Source organism: Heterodontus francisci, unplaced genomic scaffold (assembly GCF_036365525.1).
Source record: "Heterodontus francisci isolate sHetFra1 unplaced genomic scaffold, sHetFra1.hap1 HAP1_SCAFFOLD_323, whole genome shotgun sequence".
NCBI classification, from domain to species: Eukaryota; Metazoa; Chordata; class Chondrichthyes; order Heterodontiformes; family Heterodontidae; genus Heterodontus; species Heterodontus francisci.
The window spans coordinates 187501-205292 of record NW_027141078.1 but is presented as its reverse complement, the minus strand read 5'-3'; the positions used below and the strand labels follow the sequence as shown (position 1 = coordinate 205292).

The window sequence follows — 17792 nt, the reverse complement described above, 5'->3', positions numbered from 1 at the left end:
CAAACTCATCCCACTGTCCCGCTTTCTCCCTATTGCCCTGTATCAATCACCAAATTAATCCCACGGCCCCGCTCTCTCCCCATAGCCCTGTATCAATCACCAAACTTATCCCACTGCCCCGTGCTCTCCCCATAGCCCTGTATCAATCACCAAACTTATCCCACTGCCCCGTGCTCTCCCCTTAGCCCTGTATCAATCGCAAACTAATCCCACTGCCCCGTGCTCTCCCCATAGCCCTGTATCAATCACCAAACTTATCCCACTGCCCCGTGCTCTCCCCTTAGCCCTGTATCAATCGCAAACTAATCCCACTGCCCCGCTCTCGCCCCATAGCCCTGTATCAATCTCCAAACTAATCCCACTGTCCCCAGTCTTCCCCCATAGCCCTGTGACAGTCCACAAACTGATCCCGCTGCCCCGCTCTCGCCCCATAGCCCTGTATCCATCTCCATACTAATTCCACTGCCCCCAGTCTCTCCCCATAGCCCTGTGTCAATCCCCAAACTAATCCCACTGCCCCGCTTTCTCCCTATAGCCCTGTGTCAATCCCCAAACTAATCCCACTGCTCCCAGTCTCTCCACATGGCCCTGTATCAATCACCAAACTGATGCCACTGCCCCACTCTCTCCCGATAGCCCTGTATCAATCCACAAACTAATTCCACTGCACCCAGTCTCTCCACATGGTCCTGTATCAATCACCAAACTAATCCCACTGCCCCGCTCTCTCCATTTAGCCCTGTATCAATCACCAAACTAATCACACTGCCCCGCTCTCTCCCCATAGCCCTGTATCAATCACCAAACTAATCCCACTGCCCCCTGTCTCTCCACATGGTCCTGTATCAATCACCAAACAAATCCCACTTCCCCGCACTCTCCCCAGCGCCCTGTGTCAATCACAAACTAATCCCACTGCCCCCAGTCTCTCCGCATGGCCCTGTATCAATCCCCAAACTAATCCCACTGCCCTGCTCTCTATCTATAGCCCTGTATCAATCCCCAAACTAATCCCACTGCCCCCAGTCTCACCGCATGGCCCTGTATCAATCACAAACTAATCCCACTGCCCCCAGTCTCTCCGCGTGGCCCTGTATCAATCCCCAAACTAATCCCACTGTTCCCAGTCTCTCCACATAGCTCTGTATCAATCCCCAAACTAATCCTACTGCCCCGCTCTCTCCCTATAGCCCTGTATCAATCCCCAAACTAATCCCACTGCCCGCAGTCTCTCCCCATAGCCCTGTGTCAATCCCCAAACTAATCCTGCTGCCCCGCTCTCTCCCAAAAGCCCTGTATCAATCCCCAAACTAATCCTACTGCCCCGCTCTCTCCCAAAAGTCCTGTATCAATCCCCAAACTAATCCTACTGCCCCGCTCTCTCCCAAAAGCCCTGTATCAATCCCCAAACTAATCCCACTGCCCGCAGTCTCTCCCCATAGCCCTGTGTCAATCCCCAAACTAATCCTACTGCCCCGCTCTCTCCCAAAAGCCCTGTATCAATCCCCAAACTAATCCTACTGCCCCGCTCTCTCCCAAAAGCCCTGTATCAGTCACCAAATTAATCCCACTGCCCGCAGTCTCTCCCCAAAGCCCTGTGTCAATCCCCAAACGAATCCTACTGCCCCGCTCTCTCCCAAAAGCCCTGTATCAATCCCCAAACTAATCCTACTGCCCTGCTCTCTCCCAAAAGCCCTGTATCAATCCCCATACTAATCCCTCTGCTCCCAGTCTCTCCACATGGCCCTGTATCAATCACAAACTAATCCCACTGCCCCCAGTCTCTCCACATGGCCCTGTATCAATCACCAAACTAATCCCACTGCCCCCAGTCTCTCCACATGGCCCTGTATCAATCACCAAACTAATCCCACTGCCCACAGTCTCTCCACATGGCCCTGTATCAATCACCAAACTAATCCCACTGCCCCCAGTCTCTCCACATGGCCCTGTATCAATCACAAACTAATCCCTCTGCTCGCAGTCTCACCGCTTGGCCCTGTATCAATCCTCAAACTAATCCCACTGCCCCCAGTCTCTCCGCATGGCCCTGAATCAATCACAAACTAATCCCACTTCCCCCAGTCTCTCCACATGGTCCTGTATCAATCACCAAAGTAATCCCACTGCCCCGCTCTCTCCCCAGTGCCCTGTATCAATCTCCAAACTGATCCCACTGTCTCCTGTCTCTCCGCATAGCCCTGTGACAATCCTCAAACTCATCCCACTACCCCGCTCTCTCCCCATAGCCCTGTATCAATCTCCAAACGAATTCCACTGCCCCCAGTCTCTCCCCATCGCCCTGTGTCAATCCTCAAGCTAATCCCACTGCCCCCAGTCTCTCCGCATGGACCTGTGTCAATCCTCAAGCTAATCCCACTGCCCCCAGTCTCTCCCCACAGCCCTGTGACAATCCTCAAACTAATCCCACTGCCCCGCTCTCGCCCCATAGCCCTGTGACAATCTCCAAACTAATCCCACTGCCCCCAGTCTCTCCGCATGGCCCTGTATCAATCACCAAACTAATCCCACTGCCCCCAGTCTCCCCGCATGGCCCTGTATCAATCACAAACTAATCCCACTGCCCCCAGTCTCTCCGCATGGCCCTGTATCAATCACACACGAATCCCACTGCCCCCAGTCTCTCCACATGGCCCTGTATCAATCACACACTAATCCCACTGTCCCCGCTCTCTCCCCATTGCCCTGTATCAATCTCCAAACTCATCCCACTGCCCCCGCTCTCTCCGCATCGTCCTGAATCAATCACAAACTAATCCCACTGCCCCCGCTCTCTCCGCATGGTCCTGTATCAATCACAAACTAATCCCACTGCCCCCAGTCTCTCCTCATGGTCCTGTATCAATCACAAACTGATCCCACTGCCCCCAGTCTCTCCGCATGGTCCTGTATCAATCACAAACTGATTCCACTGCCCACATTCTCTCTGCATGGTCCTGTATCAATCACAAACTAATCCCACTGCCCACATTCTCTCTGCATGGTCCTGTATCAATCACAAACTGATCCCACTGCCCACATTCTCTCTGCATGGTCCTGTATCAATCACAAACTAATCCCACTGCCCCCAGTCTCTCCACAGGGTCCTGCATCAATCACAAACTAATCCCACTGCCCACATTCTCTCCTCATGGTCCTGTATCAATCACAAAGTAATCCCACTGCCCACATTCTCTCTGCATGGTCCTGTATCGATCACAAACTAATCCCACTGCTCCCAGTCTCTCCTCATGGTCCTGTATCAATCACAAACTGATCCCACTGCCCACATTCTCTCTGCATGGTCCTGTATCAATAGCAAACTAATCCCACTGCTCCCAGTCTCTCTGCATGGTCCTGTATCAATCCCCAAACTAATCCCAATGCTCCCAGTCTCTCCGCATGGCCCTGTATCAATCCCCAAACTAATCCCAATGCTCCCAGTCTCTCTGCATGGTCCTGTATCAATAGCAAACTAATCCCACTGCTCCCAGTCTCTCTGCATGGTCCTGTATCAATCCCCAAACGAATCCCAATGCTCCCAGTCTCTCTGCATGGTCCTGTATCAATCCCCAAACTAATCCCACTGCCCACATTCTCTCTGCATGGTCCTGTATCAATCAGAAACTAATCCCACTGCCCACATCCTCTCTGCATGGTCCTGTATCGATAGCAAACTAATCCCACTGCCCCCAGTCTCTCCGCATGGTCCTGTATCAATCCCCAAACTAATCCCACTGCCCCCAGTCTCTCCGCATGGTCCTGTATCAATCCCCAAACTCATCCCACTGCCCCCAGTCTCTCTGCATGGTCCTGTATCAATCACAAACTAATCCCAATGCTCCCAGTGTCCCTGCATGGTCCTGTATCAATCCCCAAACTCATCCCACTGCCCCCAGTCTCTCTGCATGGTCCTGTATCAATCAGAAATTAATCCCAATGCTCCCAGTCTCTCCGCATGGTCCTGTATCAATCCCCAAACTAATCCCAATGCTCCCAGTGTCCCTGCATGGCCCTGTATCAATAACAAACTAATCCCACTGCTCCCAGTCTCTCCGCATGGTCCTGTATCAATCCCCAAACGAATCCCAATGCTCCCAGTCTCTCCGCATGGTCCTGTATCAATCCCCAAACTAATCCCACTGCCCACATTCTCTCTGCATGGTCCTGTATCAATCAGAAACTAATCCCACTGCCCACATCCTCTCTGCATGGTCCTGTATCGATAGCAAACTAATCCCACTGCCCCCAGTCTCTCCGCATGGTCCTGTATCAATCCCCAAACTAATCCCACTGCCCCCAGTCTCTCCGCATGGTCCTGTATCAATCCCCAAACTCATCCCACTGCCCCCAGTCTCTCTGCATGGTCCTGTATCAATCACAAACTAATCCCAATGCTCCCAGTGTCCCTGCATGGTCCTGTATCAATCCCCAAACTCATCCCACTGCCCCCAGTCTCTCTGCATGGTCCTGTATCAATCAGAAATTAATCCCAATGCTCCCAGTCTCTCCGCATGGTCCTGTATCAATCCCCAAACTAATCCCAATGCTCCCAGTGTCCCTGCATGGCCCTGTATCAATAACAAACTAATCCCACTGCTCCCAGTCTCTCCGCATGGTCCTGTATCAATCCCCAAACTGTTCCCAATGCTCCCAGTCTCTCCGCATGGCCCTGTATCAATAGCAAACTAATCCCACTGCTCCCAGTCTCTCCGCATGGTCCTGTATCAATCCCCAAACTAATCCCAATGCTCCCAGTCTCCCTGCATGGCCCTGTATCAATCACAAACTAATCCCACTGCCCACATTCTCTCCTCATGGTCCTGTCTCAATCACAAACTAATCCCACTGCCCCCAGTCTCTCCACATGGTCCTGTCTCAATCACAAACTAATCCCACTGCCCCCAGTCTCTCCACATGGTCCTGTCTCAATCACAAACTAATCCCACTGCCCACAGTCTCTCCACATGGTCCTGTCTCAATCACAAACTAATCCCACTGCCCCCAGTCTCTCCGCATGGTCCTGTCTCAATCACAAACTAATCCCACTGCCCACAGTCTCTCCACATGGTCCTGTCTCAATCACAAACTAATCCCACTGCCCACAGTCTCTCCTCATGGTCCTGTATCAATCACAAACTGATCCCACTGCCCCCAGTCTCTCCGCATGGTCCTGTATCAATCACCAAACCAATTCCACTGCCCCCAGTCTCCCCGCATGGCCCTGTATCAATCACAAACTAATCCCACTGCCCCCAGTCTCTCCGCATGGCCCTGTGTCATTCCCCAAACTAATCCCACTGCCCCCAGTCTCTCCGCATGGCCCTGTATCAATCACACACGAATCCCACTGCCCCCAGTCTCTCCACATGGCCCTGTATCAATCACACACTAATCCCACAGCCCCCAGTTTCTCTGCATGGCCCTGTATCAATCACCAAACTAATCCCACTGCCCCCAGTCTCTCTGCATTGCCCTGTATCGATCCCCAAACTAATCCCACTGCCCCCAGTCTCTCCACATGGCCCTGTTTCAATCACACACTTATCCCACTGCCCCCAGTCTCTCCGCATGGCCCTGTATCAATCACAAACTAATCCCACTGCCCCCAGTCTCTCCACATGGCCCTGTATCGATCACAAACTAATCCCACTGCCCCCAGTCTCTCCGCATGGCCCTGTATCGATCACAAACTAATCCCACTGCTCCCAGTCTCTCCGCATGGCCCTGTATCAATCACAAACTAATCCCACTGCCCCCAGTCTCTCCGCATGGCCCTGTATCAATCACCAGACTAATCCCACTGCCCCCAGTCTCTCCGCCTTGTCCTGCATCAATCACAAACTAATCCCACTGCCCCTGCTCTCTCCGCATGGCCCTGTATCAATCACCAGACTAATCCCACTGCCTCCAGTCTCTCCGCCTTGTCCTGCATCAATCACAAACTAATCCCACTGTCCCCGCTCTCTCCCCATTGCCCTGTATCAATCTCCAAACTCATCCCACTGCCCCCGCTCTCTCCGCATCGTCCTGAATCAATCACAAACTAATCCCACTGCCCCCGCTCTCTCCGCATGGTCCTGTATCAATCACAAACTAATCCCACTGCCCCCAGTCTCTCCTCATGGTCCTGTATCAATCACAAACTGATCCCACTGCCCCCAGTCTCTCCGCATGGTCCTGTATCAATCACAAACTGATCCCACTGCCCACATTCTCTCTGCATGGTCCTGTATCAATCACAAACTGATCCCACTGCCCACATTCTCTCTGCATGGTCCTGTATCAATCACAAACTAATCCCACTGCCCACATTCTCTCTGCATGGTCCTGTATCAATCACAAACTAATCCCACTGCCCCCAGTCTCTCCACAGGGTCCTGCATCAATCACAAACTAATCCCACTGCCCACATTCTCTCCTCATGGTCCTGTATCAATCACAAAGTAATCCCACTGCCCACATTTTCTCCTCATGGTCCTGTCTCAATCACAAACTAATCCCACTGCCCACATTCTCTCCTCATGGTCCTGTTTCAATCACAAACTAATCCCACTGCCCCCAGTCTCTCCACATGGTCCTGTCTCAATCACAAACTAATCCCACTGCCCACAGTCTCTCCACATGGTCCTGTCTCAATCACAAACTAATCCCACTGCCCACAGTCTCTCCACATGGTCCTGTCTCAATCACAAACTAATCCCACTGCCCACAGTCTCTCCGCATGGTCCTGTATCAATCACAAACTAATCCCACTGCCCGCATTCTCTCTGCATGGTCCTGTATCAATCACAAACTAATCCCACTGCCCACAGTCTCTCCGCATGGTCCTGTATCAATCACAAACTAATCCCACTGCCCCCAGTCTCTCCACATGGCCCTGTATCAATCACAAACTAATCCCACTGCCCACATTCTCTCTGCATGGTCCTGTATCAATCACAAACTAATCCCACTGCCCACAGTCTCTCTGCATGGCCCTGTATCAATCACAAACTAATCCCAGTGCCCACATTCTCTCTGCATGGCCCTGTATCAATCACAAACTAATCCCACTGCCCACAGTCTCTCCACATGGTCCTGTCTCAATCACAAACTAATCCCACTGCCCACATTCTCTCTGCATGGTCCTGTATTGATCACAAACTAATCCCAGTGCCCACATTCTCGCTGCATGGTCCTGTATCGATCCCCAAACTATTCCCACTGCCCCCAGTCTCTCCGCATGGCCCTGTATCGATCCCCAAACTAATCCCACTGCCCCCAGTCTCTCCGCATGGTCATGTATCGATCACAAACTAATCCCACTGCCCCCAGTCTCTCCGCATGGTCCTGTATCGATCACAAACTAATCCCACTGCCCCCAGTCTCTCCGCATGGTCATGTATCGATCCCCAAACTAATCCCACTGCCCCCAGTCTCTCCGCATGGTCCTGTATCAATCACAAACTAATCCCACTGCTCCCAGTCTCCCTGCATGGCCCTGTATCAATAACAAACTAATCCCACTGCTCCCAGTCTCTCCGCATGGTCCTGCATCAATCCCCAAACTGATCCCAATGCTCCCAGTCTCTCCGCATGGCCCTGTATCAATAGCAAACTAATCCCACTGCTCCCAGTCTCTCCGCATGGTCCTGTATCAATTCCCAAACTAATCCCAATGCTCCCAGTCTCCCTGCATGGCCCTGTATCAATCACAAACTAATCCCACTGCCCCCAGTCTCTCCGCATCGTCCTGTATCAATCACAAACTAATCCCACTGCCCACAGTCTCTCCGCATGGTCCTGTATCGATCCCCAAACTATTCCCACTGCCCCCAGTCTCTCCGCATGGTCCTGTATCGATCCCCAAACTATTCCCACTGCCCCCAGTCTCTCTGCATGGCCCTGTATCGATCACAAACTAATCCCACTGCCCCCAGTCTCTCCGCATGGTCATGTATCGATCCCCAAACTAATCCCACTGCCCCCAGTCTCTCCGCATGGCCCTGTATCAATCCCCAAACTAATCCCACTGCCCCCAGTCTATCCTCATGGTCCTGTATCAATAACAAACTAATCCCACTGCCCCCAGTCTCTCCGCATGGCCCTGTATCAATCCCCAAACTAATCCCACTGCCCCCAGTCTATCCTCATGGTCCTGTATCAATAACAAACTAATCCCACTGCCCCCAGTCTCTCCGCATGGTCATGTATCGATCCCCAAACTAATCCCACTGCCCCCAGTCTCTCCGCATGGCCCTGTATCAATCCCCAAACTAATCCCACTGCCCCCAGTCTATCCTCATGGTCCTGTATCAATAACAAACTAATCCCACTGCCCCCAGTCTCTCCGCATGGCCCTGTATCAATAACAAACTAATCCCACTGCCCACAGTCTCTCCTCATGGCCATGTATCAATCACAAAGTAATCTCACTGCCCACAGTCTATCCTCATGGTCCTGTATCAATCCCCAAACTAATCCCACTGCCCACAGTCTCTCCTCATGGTCCTGTATCAATCACAAAGTAATCCCACTGCCCACAGTCTCTCCTCATGGTCCTGTATCAATGACAAAGTAATCCCACTGCCCACAGTCTCTCCTGATGGTCCTGTATCAATCACAAACTAATCCCACTGCTCCCAGTCTCTCCGCATGGTCCTGCATCAATCCCCAAACTGATCCCAATGCTCCCAGTCTCTCCGCATGGCCCTGTATCAATAGCAAACTAATCCCACTGCTCCCAGTCTCTCCGCATGGTCCTGTATCAATTCCCAAACTAATCCCAATGCTCCCAGTCTCCCTGCATGGCCCTGTATCAATCACAAACTAATCCCACTGCCCCCAGTCTCTCCGCATCGTCCTGTATCAATCACAAACTAATCCCACTGCCCACAGTCTCTCCGCATGGTCCTGTATCGATCCCCAAACTATTCCCACTGCCCCCAGTCTCTCCGCATGGTCCTGTATCGATCCCCAAACTATTCCCACTGCCCCCAGTCTCTCTGCATGGCCCTGTATCGATCACAAACTAATCCCACTGCCCCCAGTCTCTCCGCATGGTCATGTATCGATCCCCAAACTAATCCCACTGCCCCCAGTCTCTCCGCATGGCCCTGTATCAATCCCCAAACTAATCCCACTGCCCCCAGTCTATCCTCATGGTCCTGTATCAATAACAAACTAATCCCACTGCCCCCAGTCTCTCCGCATGGCCCTGTATCAATCCCCAAACTAATCCCACTGCCCCCAGTCTATCCTCATGGTCCTGTATCAATAACAAACTAATCCCACTGCCCCCAGTCTCTCCGCATGGTCATGTATCGATCCCCAAACTAATCCCACTGCCCCCAGTCTCTCCGCATGGCCCTGTATCAATCCCCAAACTAATCCCACTGCCCCCAGTCTATCCTCATGGTCCTGTATCAATAACAAACTAATCCCACTGCCCCCAGTCTCTCCGCATGGCCCTGTATCAATAACAAACTAATCCCACTGCCCACAGTCTCTCCTCATGGCCATGTATCAATCACAAAGTAATCTCACTGCCCACAGTCTATCCTCATGGTCCTGTATCAATCCCCAAACTAATCCCACTGCCCACAGTCTCTCCTCATGGTCCTGTATCAATCACAAAGTAATCCCACTGCCCACAGTCTCTCCTCATGGTCCTGTATCAATGACAAAGTAATCCCACTGCCCACAGTCTCTCCTGATGGTCCTGTATCAATCACAAAGTAATCCCACTGACCACAGTCTCTCCTCATGGTCCTGTATCAATCACAAACTAATCCCGCTGCCCACAGTCTATCCTCATGGTCCTGTATCAATCACAAACTAATCCCACTGCCCCCAGTCTCTCCTCCTGGCCCTGCCAGTCATTCTCTGGGTACTAACCCATGCGCCAATGGAAACCGTTACTCCTTACTAACTCCATCCACAGCCTTCATCATTTTGAACACTTCGATTAAATCTCTACTGTCTTCAGTGGAGGACAAACCGCGAATCTCCAGTTTCTGCACACGAACTGAAGCTTCTGAACCATGGGACCGTTCTTGAGATGCGATCAGACGTTCTCCGGTTTGTTCCCTGTGTCTCTAGAGGAATTGCCGGAGCTCGGAGAATCCCAATGAGGCGTTCCGCTTCCTGGTGGAGGAGAGGATCAATTGCCTGGCTTCCGGCAAGGTGAAATACACCCAGCGAGTGGACTACATCATGCAGCTCCCGGTTCCCATGGAAGCAGCTGTCAACAAAGGTTAGAGCGGGACGTACCAAGCAATTCACCTCTCCGAGCTCACTGCAGGCTCAGAGAAGGCACTAGAGTTCCATTCCGAGCCTCTGCTGAGGAGACACATGCACAAACACAAACTGTTGGAGGGGGACGGGGAGAGACGAGGGATGGGTAGCGAGAGAGAGAGACTGGGTACGGGGAGAGTTAGAAAGAGACGTGGGGCGGGGGGAGGGAGAGACGAGCGGGAGGGGGAGTGGGAGACTAGGTACGGGGGGAGGGTGAGAGAGACACTAGGGAGAGGGGGCAGAGGGACGGAGAGAAAGGGGGAGGGGGACGGGGGGAGAGAGAGGGAGAGAGAGGGGGAGGGGACGAGGGTGGGGGACGAGGGTGGGGGGTGGAGGGAGAGGGGGAGGGGGACCAGGGGGGGAGAGAGAGAGAGAGAGAGAGAGGGACGGTGACGAGTGGGAGAGACAGAGGAGGGCAGCGGGGAGAGAGGGAGGAGTGCCGCGGGGGTGGGGGGGCGAAGAGAGGGAGGAGGGCCGCGGAGAGAGAGAGAGGGAGGAGGGCCGCGGAGAGAGAGAGAGGGAGGAGGGCCGCGGAGAGAGAGAGGGAGGAGGGCCGCGGAGAGAGAGAGAGGGAGGAGGGCCGCGGAGAGAGAGAGAGGGAGGGAGGGAGGAGGGCCGCGGAGAGAGAGAGAGGGAGGGAGGGAGGAGGGCCGCGGAGAGAGAGAGAGAGAGAGAGGGAGGGAGGAGGGCCGCGGAGAGAGAGAGAGAGAGGGAGGGAGGAGGGCCGCGGAGAGAGAGAGGGAGGGAGGAGGGCCGCGGAGAGAGAGAGGGAGGGAGGAGGGCCGCAGAGAGAGAGAGGGAGGAGGGCCGCAGAGAGAGAGAGAGAGGGAGGAGGGCCGTAGAGAGAGAGAGAGAGAGAGAGGGAGGAGGGCCGCAGAGAGAGAGAGAGAGAGAGAGGGAGGAGGGCCGTGGAGAGAGAGAGGGAGGAGGGCCGTGGAGAGAGAGAGGGAGGAGGGCCGTGGAGAGAGAGAGGGAGGAGGGCCGTGGAGAGAGAGAGGGAGGAGGGCCGTGGAGAGAGAGAGGGAGGAGGGCCGTGGAGAGAGAGAGGGAGGAGGGCCGTGGAGAGAGAGAGGGAGGAGGGCCGTGGAGAGAGAGAGGGAGGAGGGCCGTGGAGAGAGAGAGGGAGGAGGGCCGTGGAGAGAGAGAGGGAGGAGGGCCGTGGAGAGAGAGAGGGAGGAGGGCCGTGGAGAGAGAGAGGGAGGAGGGCCGTGGAGAGAGAGAGGGAGGAGGGCCGTGGAGAGAGAGAGGGAGGAGGGCCGTGGAGAGAGAGAGGGAGGAGGGCCGTGGAGAGAGAGAGGGAGGAGGGCCGTGGAGAGAGAGAGGGAGGAGGGCCGTGGAGAGAGAGAGGGAGGAGGGCCGTGGAGAGAGAGAGGGAGGAGGGCCGTGGAGAGAGAGAGGGAGGAGGGCCGTGGAGAGAGAGAGGGAGGAGGGCCGTGGAGAGAGAGAGGGAGGAGGGCCGTGGAGAGAGAGAGGGAGGAGGGCCGTGGAGAGAGAGAGGGAGGAGGGCCGTGGAGAGAGAGAGGGAGGAGGGCCGTGGAGAGAGAGAGGGAGGAGGGCCGTGGAGAGAGAGAGGGAGGAGGGCCGTGGAGAGAGAGAGGGAGGAGGGCCGTGGAGAGAGAGAGGGAGGAGGGCCGTGGAGAGAGAGAGGGAGGAGGGCCGTGGAGAGAGAGAGGGAGGAGGGCCGTGGAGAGAGAGAGGGAGGAGGGCCGTGGAGAGAGAGAGGGAGGAGGGCCGTGGAGAGAGAGAGGGAGGAGGGCCGGAGAGAGAGAGAGGGAGGAGGGCCGTGGAGAGAGAGAGAGAGGGAGGAGGGCCGTGGAGAGAGAGAGAGAGGGAGGAGGGCCGTGGAGAGAGAGAGAGAGAGAGGGAGGAGGGCCGCGGAGAGAGAGAGAGAGAGAGAGGGAGGAGGGCCGCGGAGAGAGAGAGAGAGAGAGAGGGAGGAGGGCCACAGAGAGAGAGAGGAGGGCCACGGAGAGAGAGAGAGAGGGAGGAGGGCCACAGAGAGAGAGAGGAGGGCCACGGAGAGAGAGAGAGAGGGAGGAGGGCCACAGAGAGAGAGAGGAGGGCCACGGAGAGAGAGAGAGAGGGAGGAGGGCCACAGAGAGAGAGAGGAGGGCCACGGAGAGAGAGAGAGAGGGAGGAGGGCCACAGAGAGAGAGAGGAGGGCCACGGAGAGAGAGAGAGAGGGAGGAGGGCCACAGAGAGAGAGAGGAGGGCCACGGAGAGAGAGAGAGAGGGAGGAGGGCCACAGAGAGAGAGAGGGAGGAGGGCCGTGGAGAGAGAGAGAGAGAGAGGGAGGAGGGCCGCAGAGAGAGAGAGAGGGAGGGAGGAGGGCCACAGAGAGAGAGAGGGAGGAGGGCCGTGGAGAGAGAGAGAGAGAGAGGGAGGAGGGCCGCAGAGAGAGAGAGAGAGAGGGAGGGAGGAGGGCCGCGGAGAGAGAGAGAGAGAGAGAGAGAGGGAGGGAGGAGGGCCGTGGAGAGAGAGAGAGAGAGAGAGGGAGGAGGGCCGTGGAGAGAGAGAGAGAGAGAGAGAGAGAGGGAGGTGGGCCGCAGAGAGAGAGAGAGAGAGAGAGAGAGAGAGAGAGAGAGAGAGGAGGGCCGCGGAGAGAGAGAGAGAGAGAGAGAGAGGGAGGAGGGCCGCGGAGAGAGAGAGAGGGAGGAGGGCCGCGGAGAGAGAGAGAGGGAGGAGGGCCGCGGAGAGAGAGAGAGGGAGGAGGGCCGCGGAGAGAGAGAGAGGGAGGAGGGCCGCGGAGAGAGAGAGGGAGGAGGGCCGCGGAGAGAGAGAGAGGGAGGAGGGCCGCGGAGAGAGAGAGAGGGAGGAGGGCCGCGGAGAGAGAGAGAGGGAGGAGGGCCGCGGAGAGAGAGAGAGGGAGGAGGGCCGCGGAGAGAGAGAGAGGGAGGAGGGCCGCGGAGAGAGAGAGAGAGGGAGGAGGGCCGCGGAGAGAGAGAGAGGGAGGAGGGCCGCGGAGAGAGAGAGAGGGAGGAGGGCCGCGGAGAGAGAGAGAGGGAGGGAGGAGGGCCGCGGAGAGAGAGAGAGAGAGGGAGGAGGGCCGCGGAGAGAGAGAGAGGGAGGAGGGCCGCGGAGAGAGAGAGAGGGAGGAGGGCCGCGGAGAGAGAGAGAGGGAGGAGGGCCGCGGAGAGAGAGAGAGGGAGGAGGGCCGCGGAGAGAGAGAGAGGGAGGAGGGCCGCGGAGAGAGGGAGAGGGAGAGGAGGGCCGCGGAGAGAGAGAGAGAGGGAGAGGGAGAGGAGGGCCGCAGAGAGAGAGGGAGAGGGAGAGGAGGGCCGCAGAGAGAGAGAGAGAGGGAGAGGAGGGCCGCAGAGAGAGAGAGAGAGGGAGAGGAGGGCCGCAGAGAGAGAGAGAGAGGGAGAGGAGGGCCGCAGAGAGAGAGAGAGGGAGAGGAGGGCCGCACAGAGAGAGAGAGAGAGAGAGAGAGAGGGAGAGGAGGGCCGCAGAGAGAGAGAGGAGGGCCGCGGAGAGAGAGAGGAGGGCCGCGGAGAGAGAGAGAGAGGAGGGCCGCGGAGAGAGAGAGAGAGGAGGGCCGCGGAGAGAGAGAGAGAGGAGGGCCGCGGAGAGAGAGAGAGAGGAGGGCCGCGGAGAGAGAGAGAGAGGAGGGCCGCGGAGAGAGAGAGAGAGGAGGGCCGCGGAGAGAGAGAGAGAGGAGGGCCGCGGAGAGAGAGAGAGAGGAGGGCCGCGGAGAGAGAGAGAGAGGAGGGCCGCGGAGAGAGAGAGAGAGGAGGGCCGCGGAGAGAGAGAGAGAGGAGGGCCGCGGAGAGAGAGAGAGAGGAGGGCCGCGGAGAGAGAGAGAGAGGAGGGCCGCGGAGAGAGAGAGAGAGGAGGGCCGCGGAGAGAGAGAGAGAGGAGGGCCGCGGAGAGAGAGAGAGAGGAGGGCCGCGGAGAGAGAGAGAGAGGAGGGCCGCGGAGAGAGAGAGAGAGGAGGGCCGCGGAGAGAGAGAGAGAGGAGGGCCGCGGAGAGAGAGAGAGAGGAGGGCCGCGGAGAGAGAGAGAGAGGAGGGCCGCGGAGAGAGAGAGAGAGGAGGGCCGCGGAGAGAGAGAGAGAGGAGGGCCGCGGAGAGAGAGAGAGAGGAGGGCCGCGGAGAGAGAGAGAGAGGAGGGCCGCGGAGAGAGAGAGAGAGGAGGGCCGCGGAGAGAGAGAGAGAGGAGGGCCGCGGAGAGAGAGAGAGAGGAGGGCCGCGGAGAGAGAGAGAGAGGAGGGCCGCGGAGAGAGAGAGAGAGGAGGGCCGCGGAGAGAGAGAGAGAGGAGGGCCGCGGAGAGAGAGAGAGAGGAGGGCCGCGGAGAGAGAGAGAGAGGAGGGCCGCGGAGAGAGAGAGAGAGGAGGGCCGCGGAGAGAGAGAGAGAGGAGGGCCGCGGAGAGAGAGAGAGAGGAGGGCCGCGGAGAGAGAGAGAGAGGAGGGCCGCGGAGAGAGAGAGAGAGGAGGGCCGCGGAGAGAGAGAGAGAGAGGAGGGCCGCGGAGAGAGAGAGAGAGGAGGGCCGCGGAGAGAGAGAGAGAGGAGGGCCGCGGAGAGAGAGAGAGAGGAGGGCCGCGGAGAGAGAGAGAGAGGAGGGTCGCGGAGAGAGAGAGAGGAGGGCCGCGGAGAGAGAGAGAGAGGAGGGCCGCGGAGAGAGAGAGAGAGGAGGGCCGCGGAGAGAGAGAGAGAGGAGGGCCGCGGAGAGAGAGAGAGAGGAGGGCCGCGGAGAGAGAGAGAGAGGAGGGCCGCGGAGAGAGAGAGAGAGGAGGGCCGCGGAGAGAGAGAGAGAGGAGGGCCGCGGAGAGAGAGAGAGAGGAGGGCCGCGGAGAGAGAGAGAGAGGAGGGCCGCGGAGAGAGAGAGAGAGGAGGGCCGCGGAGAGAGAGAGAGAGGAGGGCCGCGGAGAGAGAGAGAGAGGAGGGCCGCGGAGAGAGAGAGAGAGGAGGGCCGCGGAGAGAGAGAGAGAGGAGGGCCGCGGAGAGAGAGAGAGAGGAGGGCCGCGGAGAGAGAGAGAGAGGAGGGCCGCGGAGAGAGAGAGAGAGGAGGGCCGCGGAGAGAGAGAGAGAGGAGGGCCGCGGAGAGAGAGAGAGAGGAGGGCCGCGGAGAGAGAGAGAGAGGAGGGCCGCGGAGAGAGAGAGAGAGGAGGGCCGCGGAGAGAGAGAGAGAGGAGGGCCGCGGAGAGAGAGAGAGAGGAGGGCCGCGGAGAGAGAGAGAGAGGAGGGCCGCGGAGAGAGAGAGAGAGGAGGGCCGCGGAGAGAGAGAGAGAGGAGGGCCGCGGAGAGAGAGAGAGAGGAGGGCCGCGGAGAGAGAGAGAGAGGAGGGCCGCGGAGAGAGAGAGAGAGGAGGGCCGCGGAGAGAGAGAGAGAGGAGGGCCGCGGAGAGAGAGAGAGAGGAGGGCCGCGGAGAGAGAGAGAGAGGAGGGCCGCGGAGAGAGAGAGAGAGGAGGGCCGCGGAGAGAGAGAGAGAGGAGGGCCGCGGAGAGAGAGAGAGAGGAGGGCCGCGGAGAGAGAGAGAGAGGAGGGCCGCGGAGAGAGAGAGAGAGGAGGGCCGCGGAGAGAGAGAGAGAGGAGGGCCGCGGAGAGAGAGAGAGAGGAGGGCCGCGGAGAGAGAGAGAGAGGAGGGCCGCGGAGAGAGAGAGAGAGGAGGGCCGCGGAGAGAGAGAGAGAGGAGGGCCGCGGAGAGAGAGAGAGAGGAGGGCCGCGGAGAGAGAGAGAGAGGAGGGCCGCGAGAGAGAGAGAGAGGAGGGCCGCGGAGAGAGAGAGAGAGGAGGGCCGCGGAGAGAGAGAGAGAGGAGGGCCGCGGAGAGAGAGAGAGAGGAGGGCCGCGGAGAGAGAGAGAGAGGAGGGCCGCGGAGAGAGAGAGAGAGGAGGGCCGCGGAGAGAGAGAGAGAGGAGGGCCGCGGAGAGAGAGAGAGAGGAGGCCGCGGAGAGAGAGAGAGAGGAGGGCCGCGGAGAGAGAGAGAGAGGAGGGCCGCGGAGAGAGAGAGAGAGGAGGGCCGCGGAGAGAGAGAGAGAGGAGGGCCGCGGAGAGAGAGAGAGAGGAGGGCCGCGGAGAGAGAGAGAGAGGAGGGCCGCGGAGAGAGAGAGAGAGGAGGGCCGCGGAGAGAGAGAGAGAGGAGGGCCCGGAGAGAGAGAGAGAGGAGGGCCGCGGAGAGAGAGAGAGAGGAGGGCCGCGGAGAGAGAGAGAGAGGAGGGCCCGCGGAGAGAGAGAGAGAGGAGGGCCGCGGAGAGAGAGAGAGAGGAGGGCGCGGAGAGAGAGAGAGAGGAGGGCCGCGGAGAGAGAGAGAGAGGAGGGCCGCGGAGAGAGAGAGAGAGGAGGGCCGCGGAGAGAGAGAGAGAGGAGGGCGCGGAGAGAGAGAGAGAGGAGGGCCGCGGAGAGAGAGAGAGAGGAGGGCCGCGGAGAGAGAGAGAGAGAGGAGGGCCGCGGAGAGAGAGAGAGAGAGGAGGGCCGCGGAGAGAGAGAGAGAGAGGAGGGCCGCGGAGAGAGAGAGAGAGGAGGCCGCGGAGAGAGAGAGAGAGGAGGAGGGCCGCGGAAGAGAGAGAGGGAGGAGGCCGCGGAGAGAGAGAGAGGGAGGAGGGCCGCGGAGAGAGAGAGAGGAGGAGGGCCGCGGAGAGAGAGAGAGGGAGGAGGGCCGCGGAGAGAGAGAGGGAGGAGGGCCGCGGAGAGAGAGAGGGAGGAGGCCGCGGAGAGAGAGAGGGAGGAGGGCCGCGGAGAGAGAGAGGAGGAGGGCCGCGGAGAGAGAGAGGGAGGAGGGCCGCGGAGAGAGAGAGGGAGGAGGGCCGCGGAGAGAGAGAGAGAGAGAGAGAGGGAGGAGGGCCGCGGAGAGAGAGAGAGAGAGAGAGAGGGAGGAGGCCGCGAGAGAGAGAGAGAGAGAGGGAGGAGGGCCGGAGAGAGAGAGGAGGGCCGCGGAGAGAGAGAGAGGGAGGAGGCCGCGGAGAGAGAGAGAGGGAGGAGGGCCGCGGAGAGAGAGAGAGGGAGGAGGCCGCGGAGAGAGAGAGGGAGGAGGGCCGCGGAGAGAGAGAGGGAGGAGGGCCGCGAGAGAGAGAGGGAGGAGGGCCGCGGAGAGAGAGAGGGAGGAGGGCCGCGGAGAGAGAGAGGAGGAGGGCCGCGGAGAGAGAGAGGGAGGAGGGCCGCGGAGAGAGAGAGGGAGGAGGGCCGCGGAGAGAGAGAGAGAGAGAGAGGGAGGAGGGCCGCGGAGAGAGAGAGAGAGAGAGGGAGGAGGGCCGCGGAGAGAGAGAGAGAGAGAGGGAGGAGGGCCGCGGAGAGAGAGAGAGAGAGAGGGAGGAGGGCCGCGGAGAGAGAGAGAGAGAGAGAGAGGAGAGAGAGAGAGGGAGGAGGGCCGCGGAGAGAGAGAGAGAGAGAGAGAGAGAGAGGGAGAGAGAGAGAGGGAGGAGGCCGCAGGAGAGAGAGAGGGAGGAGGGCCGCGAGAGAGAGAGAGAGAGAGAGGAGGAGGCCGCGGAGAGAGAGAGAGAGAGAGAGAGGGAGGAGGGCCGCGGAGAGAGAGAGGGAAGAGGGCCACGGAGAGAGAGAGAGAGAGAGAGGGAGGAGGGC

General features: G+C 58.5%; 1 protein-coding gene across 1 annotated transcript in view; it reads left to right on the top strand.

The window, feature by feature from the left end:
- The window catches only part of LOC137361950 (ubiquitin carboxyl-terminal hydrolase 5-like), a 214514-nt gene that overhangs the window by 12798 nt on the left and 183924 nt on the right, over nucleotides 1–17792 (top strand). The window contains exon 5 of the mRNA XM_068026540.1: nucleotides 10084–10237. Coding sequence (XP_067882641.1) covers nucleotides 10084–10237 — 154 coding nt within the window. The remainder of the gene's footprint in view (nucleotides 1–10083; nucleotides 10238–17792) is intronic.